General features: G+C 42.2%; 1 protein-coding gene across 1 annotated transcript in view; it reads left to right on the plus strand.

Moving 5' to 3' along the window:
• The first annotated feature begins 430 nt into the window (after nucleotides 1–430).
• LOC306705907 (band 4.1-like protein 3) overlaps nucleotides 431–22,218 on the plus strand; it is a 36,480-nt gene continuing 14,692 nt past the window's right edge. The window contains exons 1-11 of the mRNA XM_079172783.1: nucleotides 431–567; nucleotides 8,556–8,731; nucleotides 11,678–11,821; nucleotides 16,192–16,296; nucleotides 16,531–16,573; nucleotides 16,688–16,763; nucleotides 16,887–17,105; nucleotides 18,681–18,768; nucleotides 20,736–20,888; nucleotides 21,391–21,488; nucleotides 22,032–22,207. Of these exons, the coding sequence (XP_079028909.1) occupies nucleotides 8,567–8,731; nucleotides 11,678–11,821; nucleotides 16,192–16,296; nucleotides 16,531–16,573; nucleotides 16,688–16,763; nucleotides 16,887–17,105; nucleotides 18,681–18,768; nucleotides 20,736–20,888; nucleotides 21,391–21,488; nucleotides 22,032–22,207 (1,267 nt within the window). The 5' untranslated portion in view covers nucleotides 431–567; nucleotides 8,556–8,566. The remainder of the gene's footprint in view (nucleotides 568–8,555; nucleotides 8,732–11,677; nucleotides 11,822–16,191; nucleotides 16,297–16,530; nucleotides 16,574–16,687; nucleotides 16,764–16,886; nucleotides 17,106–18,680; nucleotides 18,769–20,735; nucleotides 20,889–21,390; nucleotides 21,489–22,031; nucleotides 22,208–22,218) is intronic.

Raw genomic sequence — 22,218 nt, forward strand, 5'->3', positions numbered from 1 at the left:
TGGAACCAGAGCAGATTTCAGATTTTTGCTTGGAAAAAATTATATTAACAATTCAGTTACAGTATTACAAACAGTGACCAATCATTATTATACTAATCGATTAAACAACTCAGTGTTTCTGCCCTAGTGGTGCATTGTAAGCTTGGCATAGCTGTATTGAGTTTTTTGAAGTAGAATAAGTAAAGTACGAGTATCTCAAAACGATGTACTTTTAGTACAGTATTTGAGCAAATGTATCTTTTTACATTTCACCACTGATTCAGTTTCTTGCCTTGTTCCAGTGAAACAACAAACCTCATGCCATTAATTGGCATGCTGTGTCTCTGTCTATGCGTGTGTGTATGTACGTGCGCGTGTGTGTGTGTGTGTGTGTGTGTGTTGAGGGGGTGTGCTGCTAAAATAATGCCCCGGCTGTCCTGATATCCCACAATTCTACTCAGCTGCACGGTGGAGTGTGATAGGCTGGTGGAGAGGGGGAACTGCAGCAGAGTAGCACCGCTGTCAGGAAACAGAAGCCCACTACGAATGCAACTCGCGTAAACCAGCTGAACGAGGACGGTTTACCTGGTAATAAACCTTTTTTTTTAAATTTTGCTGCTTTTCTCATCTTATCTAACACCTCGGCGGCGTTACAAGACACGCGCGCGCTTCCCCGGTATGTTTAGCTCTCCGTTTAATCTCCTCTTATTCCACATTCGGGTCGTCCGACCACAACAGCCGCGGCCGCTGACAGATAATTAACATTAAAATACTCTTCTACTGTATTCACTCAGGCGGAAAAGTCGAGCGGACGTGGCTAACCGTGTCGGAAACGTAACCGTTTCATCCCAGTGTTTTGCATTGTAGCCTTTGCGTAACGTTTTAGCGACATGTTTTTTTTGTTTTTTTGCCTGCTGCGGCCGTTATTTTGTAGCTAAAAGTCGGGTGTTTCAAAGCAACAAGCCGCGTAAGGTACAGGAGGCTATCGTGCTCCGGTTTCGAGGCAGAAAGTGGGGAAATGGGTGAAAACGGGACGATAGATCAGATTTTTCCCAACCTCAAACCCCCGCGTGTTTTTACATCCGTGGAGGACAGTGCTGAGTCACTGGCAGACACGGTAACATTTGAGCACAGTTAATGGATTAAAATGGTTAATGTCGGAAGGTTAAGACGACATTCTTGAGTGTTTTTGATCTGCAGTGCGGTAGGCGTGGTTAGGGGCAGGATGACACGGTCTGGATCCTCTTTTTAGCATCCTCACATCCTCGTAAGCACGAGATGCAATGGCCGGAGTCTGACTTGACAATTTAATTAAGATGCACAGTAAGCTGTTGTTGCAGTAGCATTGGAGGCAGCGACATCGTGGGCCTTGTTAGCAGGCTCTCATAGTGTATGCATTGAGAGAGCCCAGCCCAATATGTGTTTAAACCTGTTCACAGTGTGTTAGAATATTACGATAACTGTCTTTCTGTCACACATTTGCTTAAAAACTGCTGACTTTATATGATATTCAGGATGATATTTCTGCAAAACCCAACTTCTGTAGGCATGGCGAAGCTTTACAGGCACGAACAACAAGTCAATCCAAAACAAATCTTTGTTTTTTAGGGCTTTTGGATTTCTAGAAACATGACACCCTTTTTCCTTCCTTATGATTGGCTCACAGTAAACACAGAGACACAATGGGGTCACTTAAAGGTAAACTGCAACAGCCTCTTTTCATTGTTTTTTATTCTTAAAAAGTCAACAAGGGTGAATTTGATGACATCACCTTGTGACTCTTTTCTGACACCAACTGATGAATCGTGGAAATGAGAAGCAGATTAACTGATCATGGGTCAGATAAAGGCAACGAGCAACTATTTAAATTAGGTTTGTCTGTAAATGGTCAACAAAGTTCATTACATTTTATACGGATTATTTATCTATGAATGGTAAACATTGAGTTGAAACGACTTATCGATTAGTCAATAGACAGAAAATATACAATTATTGTTTTAAGTATATTTTTTTTGAAGCCAAAATGTTTTTAAAACATACTGGGTCCTGCCACTCAAATGTAAGTATTTGCTGGTTTTCTTTGTCTTCGACGACATTAAACAAACTATTTGGACGGCTGCTTTGATAGAACAAGCAATTTGACAAATGTCAACTTTGGCTCTGGGTGATTGTGATGCTCATTAGTTGCTGCCCTGTTTCAGTACTACATGTCCCTCAAGCGAGGCTGGGGTAGTTCCCAATGAGCATACTGTCCAAAATAACTATCAAAGTGAGTGTGGTGAAGGCATGACAACAACCCATTTTAATATTGTGCTCTCCTGCAGACATGATTGGTGATCAGGTCACAGCTAATTTACTGATTACATATAGCTAATCGCATATGCTTAATCCCTGTTGGCCCGTCTAACAAGTTATTAGCGCTCAGATTTAGTTCTGATCTTTTACATTAACAGGGGATTTTCCCTTTGTCAAAGGTGCTGTGCAACTGAACAGAGTATTGCTATACATGTATTTCAGATATTTTCCCTGTCAGACTCATTGGTGATGTTTGTGCCAGGCTTTCAAGGCTTTCAGGCCTTAAATATGGCGAATAATAATAACAATAAATTAGCTGGTCTGTCTGTTGTATCCTTGAGTGCCTTGCTGCGAGTGACAGTAATGCTAAGAATGTAAACGCAGCAAGCCGACAGGATTCATGGCCTCCTCAGCAAAAATGCTCTCAGCCTCTAGTCACCTTCATGTGACCAGTATGCCTTCCCCAATGGCTGCTGTTGAGCTGGGGAGTGTCTGGTCTTGTTAAGTCTACAAGGGTTCAACTAAAAGGTCTTTGAAAAGAGGCTGGAATGGCTACTGAATAGAAAAATACAACGTGCGCACGCGTGCGTTTCAGCTGTTATGAGACATGTACGTTTCAAAAAATAACCATCAGTTAAGCAGTGGATGATGCTTGTGCACTCAGTTGCCGGTTTATTGGGTACAGCTATCTAAAACTAATGCAGCCTAATAGAGCAGATCTGCAATAAATACTGCCTTCATGAAGATTATAATGTTCAGTTACTGTTGAATCTGTTTTAGAGAGATGTTGAAAGTTAATGATCATTTTGGAGGCTGTAGTTTGTGTCCGCCTCATTCATATCAATGAGGGCAGACTAAACAGAAATGCTTTGCTGTTTAATGGAATACAGTTCGACTAAGATCTCCAAAATGGCCGTAACTTGAATCCACCCCTCTAAAACTGCTTCAACAAAAACTGAACATTGTAACATTCATGAAGGTATTTATTGTTTTATTCGACTGCGATAGTTTTAATCGACTGTACCTAATGAACTGGCAACTGAGTGTCGATCCAAAATATGTAACACTAAAATAACAAGATAAGAAAAATAAAAACTAATGTCTTTACTTTAGATGTTTTGCTCAGTCACTGATGCACCATTTTTCTAGCTTGTAGCTTCGTAGGACGTTTTTTCTAATAGAGGGCTGTGTTATTGGCTGGCCTGTTTGTTGGCTCCATAAATGAAATATTAGTTGCCAGAACTGTCTCTACACTTAATTTATGCTGCACCAGAGCCGGAGAACAGTCTGGCTGAACCCACTAAGGTAGAGAACAGATCTGTTGATGTTTCTCGAATCGTTAAAGGCAGGACTCCACTTTGCTAAGCTGTGAGATGTTATTGAGGAACATGTTGTATGCATGTCGTATGCCTAAATCAACTTTTATCAAAATGTCTATCCTTACATTGTAGCTTGTTAGCGAGATCAGTCACTTGTTGTTTCAGTGAAAAACAGTCATGGTCTCTATAGAGAGTCAGGCTTACAATTAGTTCCTGGTGTTGCTTGTTACACCAGTTTAGTGGACTTTAGCTCCGTCCATTTCAGTCTAACTTTATTCTAGGGCTGCAACTACTGATTGCTCTCAGCATTGATTCATTTGGTTATTATTTTCCTAACTAATCAAGTAGATATTTTGCCTAAACACAACAAAGAATCTTCAGCTAAAGACGCCATCCAAAACACAGACTAAATTTACTAGAATGTAGGACAAGTAAACGATAACTTGTCACATTGGAGACATGACAATAATGCTAAAAATAGTATTTATGAAGTTATCATCATAGAAGTCCCTTTCAAAAGTAACATTTTAGTTTCTGTTCCAGTTTAACTGCTCACCGGGAGTTTACATTAATGGTGGCATTCTATTAGGGCTGGCCTAACCCAAAGAAATTGTTAGTCGACTAATGCTCGTAGAATTTTGTCGACAAATCGATTCGTTGATTTAATGGGCAGATCTGTAAAACCTGAGATTTTCTCTAAAGAATCAGCAAAAGCGCCACTTTAAATCTTGTGTTTACCAGAGATGTGCTCACTAGTTTCTTGGAATGAAGTCATTCTAATTGACTCAAAAGATTTTAGTCGACTAAGCCCAACAACAGATTAGTTAACTAATGAACTGAGAGGGGACAGCCCTACGCACACTGTGCATGCAGAGCTAATGATGCATGTGATGTAAGTCGCTGCAGTCAAACGTATTCACTGAATGCCTCAACTCTAATGTAAATGTCAAATGACAACAAACGTAGGAAACGAACATGGTTTGCCTGGAATTGAACGTCACATTCACGAGAAGACAAGTCAATCAATTGGTTTGTTGTTTTGAAGTCGGGACAGTTCGGGGATCTGTGGCCCCTCAGCGGAGGTGTCTCTCACTTGAGTGGCCAGACCAGCTACATGGTATCCTGTTACAGAAGCTGTTGTGTGTGTGTGTGTGTGACAGCTGTCAGCCCTGCAGCCATGTCGAGGGGTCTCATCATAAACTGCAGCCCCACTCAGGATGGGCCTGGACGTGTCAAAAAACCGCCAACTATTCCCCTGCATGTAGCCTCCATGAGCTCCTCAAGGGGTTATGGGTGGGGGGGGGGGCAGGGGTGACAGGGATGGGCCCAGCTGTGGTTTACTCTGGCTAATGGCACTCAGCGCAGATGGCAGTCCCTCATCCCCGCATGTGTGTGTGTGTGTGTGTGTACAGGCCACTTTCCAACAGTATGCATTACAATCACAAATGGACCTTTTTAAAATGGAAGTGTGCATGCATGGGGCAGCACCACAGTATTTAGTGTCAGTGATCTATTATATAATGTAGCTACATATCGATAAACCCCTGCTTAGCCTTTAGCATGGCGTGATAATCCACTGCAGTGGGTTGTCTCACCCGTCTGTCTGAATGTTTATTGGCACACGGGGGGGTTTGATTAACTGTGGGTTACTATTGCTTTATATTGTAAAGAAGAAATGGACGTGTAGTAATAATGATTGTTCTTCTGAGGAAAAGTTTGTTTCTGGAGGAAGACGAGGAGATAGATGGTTTCTCCTTGTTTATGTCTGCAAGTAGAACTCGGGTGACAGTTGAGTGAAAAGCTGTGTTTGATGTGGTAATCTGAGAGATCATTGAGAAAACATGAGAAGGATTATGGTGTGATTTCTTTTCTTTTTGTTGTTGTGGGGGTCTTTACCAATGAAAGATGTTTGGTTATGTCTGTAGAATATGATGTGTAAGACAGGACATCTCTGCGGCATGACGATGTTTAATTCAAAATGTATTTTGACATTCACTTCACCCTGAACAATAGGCCATGTTGCGATTTGACACAATTCAGATTAATTGCGCTGTGCTGATGGGTAGCAGCTTCTCATTCTTAGGTTGTAGGTACAGGTTGTGAACACTAATTAGGCTGTTTCTGCCTTCTCAGCCAACAAAAGGTAGTTAAGACATCTTTGAGTTTTGTTTATTTAAGCCTGCAGTTACTTGCGAATGCTGAAAGGTAGATTTGTCTTGAATCCATCCCTGCTTTCTGTGCGCCGGAGGATTCTTGCTGTAAAACAGCAGCTGTGTCTGACAGCAAATGTAAAAGCTTTAACAACCTGAAATGTTGAATCTCTGTAACTCAACATTATTCAGCAATAGAGCAGCAAAGCACGTGTTTAATGTGTTCGAAAGTCTGACAGATAGTTAGATTTGAAAGACTTTGCTTCAAGCTGAATCTCTACATTGGTGCAATAACCAGCCGCTCCTGTATACCAGCAGTAATCAGGACACTAAATGAGTTGTGAATGCAGCTTTCTGAATGCGTTGTGTATGTGCCAGCCCATGGTGAGGGCCACACACAAGGCTACTGTGTGAGGGCTGTTGTGTGGCCCCGTGAAGAGTGCCTGTCACCAGTGACTGCACGTATTCTTCCTCCATTTCTATGGTGCTAAGATGTTCCTTTCGTCCCCTCCTACTATAGTTCCTGTTTCATATGGGGTTTGAGAGAAGCAAAGGTTGGCTGTGCAGCCGTCGCCGATTACTGAGCCGCTCCTCAGCTCTGCCGCACATGACACAACGAAGTAGCAGAGCGCTTCTGAAAAGGACTCCAGTTGAATTTGCCTTAGAGGTGGTTTTAGCGTTAGTTATCCTCATTTGGAAAATATGGTCTTTTTTTTTTAAAAAGCCAGGGTTGGAATTTGGATCTTGTGACTTCTTCGCTTCATCTACGTTTTTCCGCTTCTCAGGCCTGTAATCAACATTCGGCCATCTTTACGGTCTTTTTATGGCACCTGATGTTCTTGAAGTTTAAACATTAGTAAGAGTTTGATCAGCTTGTTGCGTTCAGTGACCCTTGATGTTCCTGACTGGGATGATAGCGTGTGTAGAAGTAACGTGTCCAAGTCCAGTTCACTCATGAATTAACCTTTGGCTCTGAAAAACACAATTTCCTACTTAAGAAGTGTATCATTCTGCATTATAACGAGCAGTAATACCAAATTATATTGAATCAAGATGTTGTTCTTGCTTGTTTTAATTTACACGCTAATAATCAAACCTATGACGCTTTAAACGAGACAACAAAACATTCCTTTCAGTTTAGCTCAAAGTATTTTAAGGCATTGCGTCTGTCGGAGTGTAAGATGAATAAAAACGACACAGAGGCATGATGAAGGCGTGGACTCCAGCTGTTAATAAATCCAGCTATGTGCCAGACAGTCCTGTTCACAGCAGGACACGTGGCGTTAGGCATGTGGGCCAAATTTAGTCCTTGAAAAAGCTTTCAAGAATTTCGTTAGACTGAGACGGGTTTCTTATTACAAAATGTGAAGTATTTTGACCCGCTAAAGCGAATTCTTGCTTGAGCTGTTTCAAAATAATCAATACCTGATATTGTGATATTCTTTTTTGTTTTTGTTGCGTTTGGTGTCACAGCCATAGTTTCCCCATTGTAGTTGTTGTAGTTTTTCATATAACATGGCCGTCGCTTTGGGGATCACCTCAGCACCACAGTGTTGCTTTTGTTGATCCAGAGGCCGCTGTCCCCCCGGCTGGAAGTCCGAGATCCTCCCCCGAATCCTCCCGGAGTAAACACGGCCCTATAAATAGAGCTGGCCGACAGCAGAATGACAGGCATCCGTACTACAAACCCCAGACTCCCTGCAGCAGAGGCCCAGTGTGCTGTCTCCTAACCCCACAACCCAATGTCGAAGTCTGTGGGTACGGTGTAGCACAGGGGGCCCCCAGTGCAATCCGTCCCATCTGGCGTCTTCGTTTGGCAAAGCTGGCTATTAGATGTTTCCTCTCGTTACACGGTTCTGGGCCCTTGGGGACGGCATCTGTCGCTGCTACGCTGCTGCTAACAGAGGGAAGGTCGTGCTCTGAGAGACGTGTACTACTGGTGCAGTACATGTACTTTGGAGGGCTGTTTGCAGGGTTGCCTCCAGTGTATTGCAAGTCCACGGTGGACATATCATTTTCATTAAGGATTCAGATTTTTTTCTGCTTAACTGATTGTTTTGGAGCCGAAACATTACGAATATAATGTTAGTCCATCAACAGAGCAAGAATGTACTCGTGGTTTAGGTCATGTTTTTCAACCAAAATGCTGAATATTCTCCAGCGCGCTGCTTTTCTCTGTTTTATTTATTGTAAACTGAATATCTACAGTTAATAGAGAAAACCGATAATGACCATAATCCTGAGTAGCAGTCCACGTGAGAGTGTTTTGAGCCAGTTATATGGGTGATGCATACAAGAAAGAAAGAACACAACATATTTGATTTTATCTTTTTATGTAATTTATTGCCTCCAGTTTTTCTCCTCTTTCTCTTTTCTTTAATCTCTCTGTTTCACCGAGGGGGGATTGTGGACAGTAAGATGGCATTCAAACACTCTGCAGTCTCGCTACCAAAATGAGTTCCTGAATAGGAAAATGAATGCCCCCTCAAGTCAGAACATCAACAACAACCACCCTCCCCCCAAAAGAAAAGCAGTCGCCCTCGAGGGAAATGCTGAGTATATTGTAGAAACTGTGGATGCCTGGGCACCAGCAGTCTAAGCACTTTCCATTATCAGCTGTTGAGATTGTTGGAAAAACGAGACTTGAGTGCACCAAAGCCACTTTACAATCATTTTTTTTTTTTTTTAAGTCTGCCGTCAAACAATATCCACATGTCTGCATTTGCATCAGAGAGGAGCTGACTGTAGATAAATTCACAACTAGTCAGCTGACTCACTCATCTCGCTGTCCTGTTTACCCTCCCCACTCCAGCGTGATTCACCATGACAACTGAATCAGGAGCAGACTCGGAGGCCAAGCAGCCGCAGGAGAACAAGGAGACGGAGAAGGCGAACGCTAAAGGAGCAGCCGAACCCACCTCGCCTCAGAACCAACCGGAGCAGCTCCCCGCCGCCGCCGGACACAGCACCCCGGCCAGGAAAGAACAGGTCAGCCTCTTCATAGTTCACAGTCAGCGAAAATCACTCCGCTTCAAAACATGCTTTTTCGACATTCTACTAACACTCAAGTCATTTATTTTGAAGGTGTTTTTTTTTATTGTGGTGTAAACACCGTACGTATCCCTTTTTAGATTAGCTTGAATTTGAGAAAACATCCGAGCCATTCATCCCACTCCTTGAATGAATTGTGTCTTTGTGTGAAAAATGTAAATGAACAGAATAAAATCTGACGCCATGACCTCGGTGTTCTCAGTGGCGCTTATAGCCGCGCAACAGATGCATCGGTCTTTCAGTCAGTGCTCGATGCCGGCACTTTGGAGAAGATGTGAAAGACGTATTGAAAACTGTAATTGTTCCCAGTCAGCTGACTTTACTGATTCACTGAGTAAACAGACCTACTGAAGAAAAGCTCAAGGCTTATAGCGGTTCATGGTTCCAGATCTCTAGTTTAGGTCAATGAAATGAACTCTGGTTTGAACTGCAACGATGACTTATTGTCGATATTTTGAGTAGACTCGGGTCCACACTGCATCTTTAACCGCGGGGTATTCAAAAATAGTAAATGAAATCAAGAACCGCCATTTTGGCGATAGCTCGCAGAAATGGCAGGTTGGTTTAATTCTCTCTCTAGATGAATTAATGCTTAAAGATTTCCACTCTCTGGATGGGCCTTTTCCACCCTCTTGGCAGTGACACATTGCTTTTGTAAGTCGAGACCGACTGGCAGGGGAGCTGATATGCTCCTGAACTTTCGTAGGTCCAAGAGGCACTAAAGTAATTGAAAACGTGATGTTATGCCATTTTCATTTTCCTCTCAGTCACTGATGGCTGATGGATGTGTACACAATGTAAAACCATCCGATCGCCGCAGTGTAGCTGCTTAAACCAGGAGTGGGGGAAAATGGGCGTGGCAGCATTAGGTGAATGGATAAGTTAAAAACCTCCTGTTCAGGTGATCTGTCATGAAGAAGAGCGAAGCCCTCTGCAGCCCAAGTAGCCACTGATGTTCTCTAAAATCTAAAGTGCTTGGCCCAAACAATCTATTATCTAATCACTCTACAAATTGAATTTCCAGTGCTTCTAAACTGCAGTGGGACTGTTTCAGACTTGAAGCAGTTTCCTGCTTATTCCTTAAGCTTGTAGCGGGTGTTCTTATCTGAGAGTTCTGATGAAGATAAACACTGTATTGGGTTTAAACTTATAGATTTCCTTAATTTACAATCAGCCGATGTTAAGGAGTCGGTGCTGCTTTTGAGATGTTTTGCCTTTCTTGTGATGTGCTGCGTGTTAATGCAATCCGAGCACGCTCGGGCTCACAGCCCCGCTGACCGAGCAGTGTGGCTTTTATCATGATGTGGAAAAAGTATGGAAATGTTTGAGGAGGAGAAGAAGTAGAGCATGAGTCGATGCACAATTCATAATGGACTGTAATGAGAGAGCAGCAGATGCAGGGCGAGGTGATGGATAGATTCATCATGTCCTGGCCGAGCAATGTCGCAAAAAAAAAATCCCAACACAATTTTAATGAAAAAAATATGAATGTACACATTAGAAAGTTGCGCATGACCGACATGATGGTGCACACCCTTGAGAGTATACAACATTGTGAACATCAGATTTAGCCTTGCTGTGTATACTGAGGTAATCATCTGATTAATGTATCTGGTTGTATAATTATCCTTCGAGATGCACCAGTCAATCAACCGATTTTCAGCTTGATCGGCCATGACCAGTGACCGGCCAGTCGGTCCCAAATATAGCCACCTCTGCGCTGATAACGTTTACACTCATGTGCTGCATGTTGGTTCACGTCTAGCAGTAACCGACGATTATCACAGCCACACACACACATGATAATCATGGTAATCCCTTCAGCAGTTGAAATGTTTCCAGCATGGCTAAAAACTATTTTTATATATTATATATTTTTTTTAAAGTATAATTTACTTCCTTGCGTCCCTTAAGGTGTTACCTATGAAGTGGATCCATACCACTATCTGCGTTAAACAGCCCTCATCGTGTCTCACAGCGGATGATGGAGGACGCTCTGCCATTGTCGGGGCTGTGTGAATTGGCAGGAACTGGGCTGAGAAATATCACAGCAGCCTGACACAACAATGTCTGTGTTTCCTGTGAGACACATGCTCATACTGAGATATCTCTCTGCTCCAGCACGGTGCACACATATGTAAAATCTCAGTAGTAGAACTGTAGACGGAGGCCACTTCATTCATACTGTATCGTTTACAAATAATCCCTAAAGGTTTTGAATACATCATTTGGTAATTCTTATAAATTCGAACTAAAATTAGACTTTAATCCTCATGTTCTCTAAAGGTGACTGCAATGTCCTTCCATTGTCCAGCACTACTTCTAAAGGGGGTCTACTTGAGCTACATTAGATAGATACAATGTGATGGATTCAGCCTGTATAACAAGATAAGAATTTTTCAATACATAAATGAAACGGGGGCATTAAATCCACTTTGTGTGTAAAGTATGAATGAAAAATGTCTCAAAGCCAGAGGCCTCTTTTCCCGCATGAAGTCAGTCAGCAAGGGCTTTGTTTTCAGCCAAGTGGAAAATTGGATTTTCTCTATTTAAGACAAAATGGCAGTGCACCTCTGGCGCTCCTCAGTGGGACCCAATTACATTTACACAGGGTCCCGGTCTCCAAATTGAGGTTTTTGGACATGTGACAGGACAGGTGGTTTTGTCAAAGACAACTACATTAAGGAACTGACATTAAGGGCAGTTGGGTAAGGAAATGGTGAACAGAAGGTCTTAAAACACTTTAAACCTAAAATCAGAATGCCATTCATACAATGAAATAAATGCAGAAACGTCTCGCTGCTTCACTACGTTTAACAAAGACAACAGAGAACTGTGATTCATCTAATTACTGTTAAACAAAACTTGTTTTCTTCCTCTCAGGAGCAGCAGGAGGGGGACCAGGTATCCCACAGGTCATCCACCAGTCGTCTCTCCAGGTCTCCTTTGAAAGGAGTGAAGAAGACGAAGATCATGGAGTGTAAAGTCACCATGCTGGATGGCTCAGACTTCACACTCAATGTGGAGGTGAGAGGAAGCGGGACACATTTTGTTAGAGGGTAGTAAGGTAGAGAGGAATGTAACGGATATAATGCATATAGGGCATCTAGCTGATGCATAATTCACTTCATTAATTTCAGGATAAAACAGAGTTTGCAACTACATTCAGTTTTCACTTTTTCTAATTTTGAGCTTGCTTAATCTGGCGTCTGAAGGTATATTCAGTTATTTAATAGGCCATCAGCACTTTTCCTGGCAAAAAGGGTGGAACAGGGTTCATGGAAAAGTTATAATCATTTCGATAAACACACAACACGTGGCACCATTTAAGCCTGAAATTCAAAACATTAAAATGATGGTTGACAGACGGCCACAACTTTGATTACTGCATTAATATATGAAAACAAAAGCGTGATCCACAAAGACATTGTCATAGGGAGCTGACGCTGTACTTCTGCCCTTCTGAGAAGTAAGGATTTAATGGATTTCACTACACATTTACATTTTGTCAAATTTGCTTTGTGGAATGTGTCTTCCCTCCAAAGCTTCTCTATGTAGTCTTGAAAGAGAAAAAGTAATTCATATAACGGTTCTTAAATGTTTAGTTCTTTCTTCAAAGCTCATCCAGAAATAAAACCCTCTGAGGAAAGGAGAGCCAACAATCGGCTGGAAAACACGTGTCTTTGTGTTGTAAATGTGGAGCTTGGCTTCTATCATCATGTGGAAGAAATAAATATGGAAATGGGATTTTTTTTTTTTTGTGGAGAGAAGAAATACAGCACGAGTTGGTTGTTAATCATTATGGGTCACAACGTGAGAGGAGGGGGAGGTGTTGAATGGATTCATTATTTTCTGCCATTGCAGCAAAAGAGAGAAATCAAAAGTTAAATGTAATTGGCCGATAGTTCTATCACTAGCGCGTGGCTACCAGGATAAAGCCTGCACAGATGTGTTTGTCTTGTCTCACATTGCTTTGTAAGGCTACTTGAGTGGAACAATTACTGATTGTCTATAGATTTTAGGATCCAGTGTTTAGAAGTAACCCCACTCATACAAGAAGAGGCCTTCAAAGAAATGTATTTTTGTTATAGATGTGTCACAGTAGCTTCTTTCTGCCTTCAAACAATCGTTCTTTCTCTTAGAGAATTATCAATTCAGGAATAAATTTGAATAGTGAACTTATTTGACATTTCACTTTTACATATTTATGTCCTTCACAATGGAAAGTTGAGCCTTTTCTCAAAGTTCTAAGTCTTTAAACGTTGTACATTCTCAGAATGTGTGCAGGCTGAACAGGGAGTACCAGACGCTCCTCCTCAAATCTCCTTTTGAGCAGATTCCTCCCCACCAGGGGTTTGGATAGAGGGATTAGCTGGCTGTTCTTGTGTTGGTGGTAAGGGGTTCAGGCTGTGAAATGAGAGCATTTGTTGGAGGGAATCAGTGTCATTGAGTCTGTGTGTTGGCATGATTACTTCAATGTCCCACTGGGGCCAAGGAGGGACTCTTAAGGACAGGGATCTGGAAACTGGGGTCAGTCTGGACTTCTTGCCCTTGAGACGGTGGCACAAAGGGTTTCTGCAGCGCTGAAATAGCTGCATGTTGAGATTTGACAAATTCATATTTTCATGGGCACTTGCATACAATGTTTTAAGTCGTTATCCTTTATCTAAATGTAAAATGGAAGTAGATAAACTGACATAACTGGATTGAAACCTGCTTTCAGGATGCAGGTATTTTAAAGGGGAACGCAATAAACGTTCTGTATTTCCATAAATGGAGACTTGTGAGAAAGATTAATGCAGCAAAAGCTCTTTGTCCCAAATGAGGGTCAAACTCTGGATCCTATGGTTCCCCCAACTCAACAAGGTAAAACTGGTTGATACATTTAAAGGGAGCTGTGAGTCCAGTGTGCGGGCACTTCTTTTGAATTGCAATATAATAGAAAAATAATGACATGATAGGAGTGAATAAATGCAGGTCTGCTAAGGACACTCGAGCAAGCCTTTGTACTATCAGTTTCGCTGCACTGTCTGGATAGCAGTCTCGTCTGCTTTTTCCATATGGCCGTGACGGATCCAGGCACCTTCTTAAGAAAGAACAGTAATACAAAATCAAGCTGCTAGAGGATGCAGTGCTCATGCTGTAGGCATGAGGCACACTTGGATGATGTTGGTAGTTGGACAATACTCACAATCACAGGAACCATTTCAAATAATGGTCACACTAGAGAACTTTAAACAATCAGGCAAATGGCTAATTACTTGCTTACTTAGCAGATGAGTACTTATAGTAGTAAGGCACATTCATGATGAATCACAGAGCTTTACTGAAGAAACAAAGAACAAATCAGTTACATAAAAGAGTCCCAACAGGTGACTGTGAAACACAGCAGACAATAGGTCAGCTTATAGTGTTTGACACTGTGATACAATTGAGGTCAGAGGATTCTCGGATAATTGCCAGGCAGTCCTCTTCCTCCTCCCGATCCTATTTGAAACTGGTCCAGAATGTCAAGATTTGACACTTTTATCCCTCTGACCTTGTAGTTTTCCCAGCTCAACTCCATGTCTGCACAAATCCTTTCCTATCATTTTCTGTAACACAGAACTGCTGAACCTCCCCAACCTCACGAGAGAGGGTGTTAAGTCTCAGTGGAGGTGGATTAAAAAACCCAAATCTCACTGCCTGTGATTTATAACAATAACACATATTTTTGAAAATCACTCTAGCTTAGATGCACGTCTCTATCATACCTCTAAAGTACATGACAATGCAGTCTTTAAATTAAGGCTGCAACAATTTGTGGATTAATTAGTCAATAGATAAACTATCAAATTAATCTGCAACTATTTTGATAATCATTTAATTGCTAGAGTAATTTAAGCAAAAAGCCACATCTTCTGGTTGCAGCTTCTTCAATGTGAGGATTTTTTTTTGTGATTGCAAACTGAATATCTTTGTTAATTAATTTCAAATTAGTCTACAGTTAAGTGGATAATGACAATCGTTAGTTTCAGCCCTACCTTTAATTCATGGTTTGGTGATACAAGTTCATATAGTCCTTGTGAATCTCCAAACTCACTGCAGCTACTTCTTTTGTTTCCTCTTTAAATTTGATAAAGATTGAAGTTTCTTTTCTTACTTGAGATCAAATTTCCTTCCAATTTCCTTCTGATCTCATTCTCTTGAACAACCCTCAGGAAGACAGAACAGAAGCCAGATCAGTCTGCTGCATCTGCTGCACTCCTCGGTCGGTCTGTTAGACCGCTGTTTGACTAAACAGGGGTTTGCAGATCGCAACCTTTTTGTGATTTGTGTGTGTGTGTTCTGCCAGTAAAGCCAAGTGTTGTGTTCTGAATCCGCCGTCACAGCAGGCCAGCAATAGTCTGTCACGACTCTGCTAATTCCCTCAGACATGTTCTGGTGGGATTAACTCTCTGCCATCAGCAGCTTTATGGCTCTGTTCAAAATCACGCAGAGACACTACAGAGTTCTCATCCTAAAAAAGGACCAGTGTACGCGTCAAGTGATGAAACGGTGTGGGTGGATGGTGGTATAAATGCACCATGTGTGTGTGGTGGATTACTTCTACATTCCAGCAAGATATGCGTGTTTATTTCCATCTGGACCTTCATGTCGTGGGCTACATGTGAATTTGACATAAGGTGTGTTATGACTCCTGCTGCTAGCATAAGCTGTGGCTTTCAATAAATCCAGATGTGAGGAGCTGGCTTTAGCTTTGTGCAGGAAGGAGACGTCTGAGTTGTGGGAACTCAGACCTTAAAATATCTCATGTGAGTCCAACCGCCTCCAGCGGGGGAGTCGACCGCGCTCCAACCATTGACATCCGGCACTCCGCTAGAGACGTGCAATTGATCGGTTTTAAGTGTTCCCATTGCTGATGTTCAGGAATTGAAAAGGTGTATTTATACTACCGTTCTTTTTATAGGAGTTGATCCATAGTGGCCCAGTTAGTCAAGCGTTGCTGCAATACCTTTGAGGGTTAAGTCCTGCAGGAGAGGCTCTGTGATGCAGCAGTGTAATGTGCTGCATCATCATGCTGTTTAAATAATTGAGTTTTGATTTCATATTGCTGTTTTCGGGGGGGGGGGGGGGGGGGGGGGGGGGAGGATAAGTTAAATTATCTCAAATGACATCAGATAAGTTATGTTTGTTTTGTTTTAATGCCATGTGGTTTATTATGCGTTTTGTCTTCATAATTGATCATAGTGAAGGTTCATAAATATGAACGGCCATAACATTAGGAAAACTCTTCTCATGCAATATAACACGCTTATTCTGGTGGTACAATCCTTTTTAAATGATACTCTTGTCAATAAAAGACGTGATGACTTTCGGTGTACTTCTTGTTGAAGGAGTTTCTTTCTTCCTCACAGAAACGAGCCAGGGGCCAAGTGCTCTTTGACAAAATCTGTGACCACCTCAATCTCCTGGAGAAGGACTACTTTGGCGTCACATGCAGAGATGTAGAGAACCAGACGGTAAAGGAAAATGTATAATGTGCTAATTATCAGTTTTTATGAACTTATTATAGTAAGAATTGTATATTAAAAGTAAGGTTATAGAAGACCCAAATATGCTAAAGGACATTGAATAACGTGTAAACTTTTTAAAAGTCCATCTGTAAAAGTGCACTTGAGGAAGTAATTTAAAAGAGAGTTTTTTTATTAATTTGCTCACAAACTTTTGACTACAAATGTGTTTGTCCGTTGCAGAATTGGCTAGACCCTTCCAAGGAGCTAAAGAAGCAGATCAGGAGTAAGTCTAGTAATCTCATAAAGCCGCTCGAGTGTTAAGTCTTTAAGAGCCCAACAAGGTGTAAGCAATTCTAAAATGCTGCTTCGATAATTCAATGTTCTTTCTACTTCTCAGCCGGTCCCTGGAACTTTGCTTTCAACGTCAAGTTTTACCCTCCAGACCCCTCCCAGCTGACTGAGGATATCACAAGGTGAGTAAGCGGCTAATCTAGAATTGATGAGTATGCAGGTAAATATATATATATATTTTTAAAACCCAGAAGGTTTACAAAGAAAATCCCAACAAAATGAGTTGACTGTTTTGTTTGTCTCAGGTACTACCTGTGTCAGCAGCTGAGAGACGACGTGGTTTCAGGCCGTCTGCCCTGCTCCTTTGCCACCCACACGGTGCTGGGCTCCTACACCGTGCAGTCTGAACTGGGAGACTACGACCCCGAGGAATTAGGCAGCGACTACATCAGCGAACTGCGCTTCGCACCCAACCAAACCAAAGAGCTAGAGGAGAAGGTCATGGAACTCCACAAGACCTACAAGTTAGTCTCGGCATGATTTCCTAAACTCTTTCTTTCATGCTACTCAGCATGACTTTTGATCAAGAATGTACTCTTCAGTTATACACTGTGCCACTTCTGCAAATAGAGTGGATATTAGACAGAATTCAAAAAGGTTACCGATGTGTGAGGTAACGATAGAAGGCAATTCAAATGAGCATATCAACTTACAGCTTTTCTCATCTGGATTTTGGTGGTTGAAAAAGTAACATGAATTCCATTCTCAGTGGAAATGATTCCCCTTTACAGAAGACATGCAAACATCATCCTCACGCACTGACAGCATATATATATATATATATATATATATCATGTAGATATTGTGGCAACCCAGGAGACGTAAAGGCAAGATTCAGAATGCAACAGGAGACTCTGAGGCAGTTTGTATGAAAAAGGTGTCCTTTAACAAAGAGGATGGGGTCAAACTTACCTAAAGATTCCTCCCGTTCGGGGTCTTTGGCCTTCAGCCTTCTCCCAAGGCAAGGCAGTTCCTCGGTTCTGCTTGTGGTACAGGAGTTCTTCCTGGTCCTCTGCCCAGCCTGTCTGCCGCTGCCGCTCAGAAGCTGGGTGAATATATGCCTGTGCTGATTACCTGATGGGATGCAGGTGTGACCAATGCCATGTGCCTAGTGGCTGCAGCACCTCAACCTGAGTTTAGGGATCCGCCCCCTATTCTGGATCTGCTTGGCTTTTCCCCCTGGTTTGCCACAATGTATATAAAAAAATGTTCTAGTTATACAGCTTTTAAGTTAAAGCCCCAGATCTCACAATTTCTCTTTTACTATTAAATAATCTTGAATAAATTAGAAAAATAAAAGGTAAAGGAATAGTTAAAACACTCTACTTCTATGTGACGATTTAGATTGAAAATTGATCGAAATGAGCTTTTGATTTCGACCTTTTGAAGCCAAAAGCAGTAGAAGCGACTTCAAATTTGCCCTCCCTGTGAGTCATGTAAACAACAAACGCATCATTAACCGTAAAACTACATTTTGTTGGCACTGTAGTCACTGCAGCAACCATTGGACAATATCCAAAAATCCGAGACACTATCTAGTCTCATTTCATGACATTGATAAATAGGTTTTTAGGGCCTTGGAGCCCTGAATCTGAGAACCCAAAGGCACACAGAGCACCCGAGTGAGTGATTACAGCCTGGAATAAGACTCTGTTCTGAAAGGCACCATGTCTCAGCATTAGATTACATGTTTTCCTGTAAATGGATATCACTGGCTGTCCTTTGTCTGACAATAATTTGATGCAGTCCTGGATGGTGCAAGGCAATGACAGAGCATAGATTTAAGGTCTCTCTAAAGACCCGTCTATGCTAAAAATGGATGCACTCATGCTACTCTGTTGCGCTTCAGTTAATGGCATCCATACAAATGACCGTTTTCCAAAAGCTTTCATGCAGTAAAACTGAATTATCCCCGTTTTAGATCGTATTGGTCTCTTATCTCTTTAAGTGTTGCATGTTCACATTGGTCAGAGAGCGTCAAATCTCTTTGCTATGTTTGCCCTTGTTCTTGTCTGATCTGATCTGTTGTGTTCTATCAGGGGCATGACACCAGCCGAAGCAGAGATACACTTCCTGGAAAATGCCAAGAAGCTGTCCATGTACGGCGTGGACCTCCACCACGCTAAGGTAACAAGTCACTGCCAACTGTTATTCTACATTGTTGATCATATTGGAAAATAATACATTTTTTCACTGAAGTTGTTACTTCCTTTCACAAGCTAGCAAGGGAACTGATTTAAGTGTTTAAAAAATTATCCTGAAAGTAATAGTTCAACATTTGGGAAACTACACTTGTTCACTTTCTTGCTGAGAGTTATTGTGCTTGATGTCTGTACTTTAAATAGGAAGCTACAGTCGAGTAAGTCTGTTAGCTTAGCTTTGCACAAAGACTAGAAAAAGGGGAAAACATCTATCCTGGCTCTGTCCAAAGCTAACAAAACCCAACTACCAGCACCTCTAAAACTCACTAATTAAAGTTTTTATTACCTTTGGACACTGCCAGGCTAGCTGTTTCCCCTTGTTTCTAGTCTTTGTGCTAAGCTAACCAGTTGCTGGCTGTAGCTTCGTGATTACCGTACAGACATGAGATCCTTCTTTCAATCCCACTCTCGGCAAGGAGGTGAATACGTTTATTTCCCACTGCAAACTATTTTAAGTAATACAAGTTCCTCATACAACCCCACTTCAAATAATCCGAACTTTGTCTTTTAAGGAGTGTGCGAGTGATATTTTAAAACGTAAATGTTTCTTTTTATGCTAGATGAGACTAACACATTCCACTCACGCAGTCAAAAGTGACGCTTGCCTCCACAACACCGCTGCTTCAAAAACATGCCGGCTGCCACAGTAACGCCTCCGTTTAACATGCCTCTGTTTTGCTGATTGACTGACATTATGTCAATGCTGCCTCTGTGGATTTGGGGGGGGGGGGGGGGGCTGAAAGGTGGAGGGGGGGGGGGGGGGGGGGGGGGGGGGGGGTCTGGAGCCCAGCTTGACTTGAATGATTTTTTTGCCGTTTCTAATCCGCCGGCCAGATGGGTTCAAACGCGTCATTAGAACACAGGCAGCAAAGAGAGAGCTGGATTACAACTGCAGGACCGCTGTCATCATAAAATGAAAATTGCAGTCATCAGTCTTGATATGAATCAGTTATCAAAAGCGCTTTGAAAGTCAGAATGTGTGTAGATGTGAGCGATGGAGAGGATATTGCCTTCACAGATTTAGATCAGAATAGAGGAGATGACAGAGATGAGGAAGCGGCCTTGATCAAACTGAGTCGACATCAATGCTAACTGTTTGATTTGTGAGTCAGTTTTTGATACACGAGAACAAATATGTACGTATCAGACCAGCATCCCTATTTTGTCTTCTCTCCTCTCTCATTAAATGCAAAGTTGGTAGGGAGTCTCTATGAATGCTTGGCTCCAGCTGAGGGAGAGGTAAGAGGCTGCATCTCATGTGCTTACCTGCGTGTGTGTGTGTGCGTGTGTGTGCGTGTGTGTGTGTGTGTGTGCGTGTGTGTGTGTGTGTGTGTGTGTGTGGTTTCTACTCGTGCATGGTCACATACAAAGTTGTCATTTCAACATCCCACTGAGACCAATTGTTCCTGCTTTGGACCGACGCTTCCCTCTCTTAAAGCGACATCATTGGTTTCACCTGCTCATCTCGTGCTTTGTGCAGTGAAGAGCATCATTTTGTGCTTCATTCACCATTTCCCAAATCTTCACTGTCGCTTAAGCCATTCAGCGCCCCTTTATTAGTCTTTATATAATGTAACCACAGCCTGCTTAGAGAAGATAAGAGTACCATGTGCCTGATTCCACTCTCCACCTGCCTGCTTTACCCTGTTTTTATCACAAACTTGGCTCGGTTCAATTCTACTTTACCCTGCTGTGCACTGGCTCCTGTTTATCCTGTAGAGTTAATGGAAGCTTAAGTTGTGTAGAGCACAAAAGGAAGAACAATGTTGTGGTCAGTGGCTTCTTCCATGAGATTGCCAGGGATCCTTTGTTACCAAAGTGACACATTGTGAAGGAGTTTCATTGAAGTAATTTTGCTGTTTTTTTTTTCTCCGCCATTTCTTGGTGTTTCAGGACTCTGAGGGAGTGGAGATCATGTTGGGAGTTTGTTCAAGTGGCCTGCTCATCTACAGAGACAGGTTGCGAATCAACCGCTTCGCTTGGCCCAAAATCCTAAAGATCTCCTACAAGAGGAACAACTTTTACATCAAGATCCGGCCCGGCGAGGTGAGAACAAACACAAGCATTGAAAATAACTCTTACATACATCATATGGATGAACAGAGCTGGGGGCTAATCTGATCCACCTCTGATTCTGTGTTTGAGCTAACCCTTTGTGCAACACAGGCTAACCACAATTAGCCTCTATTTCAGCAGCATTTCAGAGGTGCTCCAAACCTCTAAATTGCTGCCCAACATAACTACACTTGACTGATGTTTTATAAAGGAAATACTGTGATGCTGCATATTTTATATAAACTGTATTGGCTTTGATATGTGGGCGCTGCAGAGCTGTTTTAATGTAGGATATATGAATATGGGATTAGGATATGAAACAGGGAGATGTTGACATCTGTGGCAAAAATAATGGGACACTGGGTCACTATTTATACAAGCAGTTACTTTTCTGCAGATGTAAACCACTAGTATCACGTTAGCATTTAACGTAGAAACATGCATTAGTGTCGTATGTAGTGAATCTCACCACGGTGTTTTGTCCCTGTTGCAGTTTGAGCAGTTTGAAAGCACAATTGGTTTCAAGCTTCCAAATCATCGCGCTGCCAAAAGGCTGTGGAAGGTCTGTGTCGAGCACCACACCTTCTTCAGGTAAGAAACAGAGGACCTCTGACTGTGGTAGCAAAGAGCTGCTGCAGGTAGCTTATTAATAGAAAAACTACTTGTCAGCAAAATCTCATCTTTCCCTAACTGAGATGATTATTTTGTCATGTGGTCGCTGGCAGTAATTAATCATTCAAAAACATTTCCCTTAAAGGCAAAAAGATGGTATTTTTTCCAGAGTTGGACTCTGAACACAAGCTACTTAGTTTTTTTTGCATCCTTTGTTGTTAATTTGTCACAGTCATGCCACTCCTGTAAACTTATCATTGACTGATAATCATCTGGGATGATTTCTTTGTAGTGAAATAGAAGCCGTGCTCAGAGTGTTGGTAACCGTTGCCATTTGGACAACATGTGAAGTTGCTTTGTGCCGCTTTAAGCAAACATTAGTCTCTTGGGTTCTTTCGAGTAGCGAGCCGAGCCCGAGTGTCCTCTGGAGACTATTCAAATGAGTTGTAATGTTTTTCAGTGCATAGCGTAATCTGTGTTATTTCTGTTTTGATTAATGTTAGTGTTTGTAACTCGTGACAGGCTCATATCCCCCGAGGCTCAACCCAAGAAGTTCCTGAGCCTCGGCTCCAAGTTCCGCTACAGCGGCAGAACGCAGGCTCAGACCCGCAGGGCCAGCTCCATGATCATCAGACCTGCTCCGCTCTTCGAGCGCTCCTCCAGCAAACGCTACAACATGTCGCTCAGCTTAGACGGAGGTGAGGAGCAG

Source organism: Pholis gunnellus, assembly GCF_910591455.1.
Source record: "Pholis gunnellus genome assembly, chromosome: 14".
Classification (NCBI taxonomy): domain Eukaryota; kingdom Metazoa; phylum Chordata; class Actinopteri; order Perciformes; family Pholidae; genus Pholis; species Pholis gunnellus.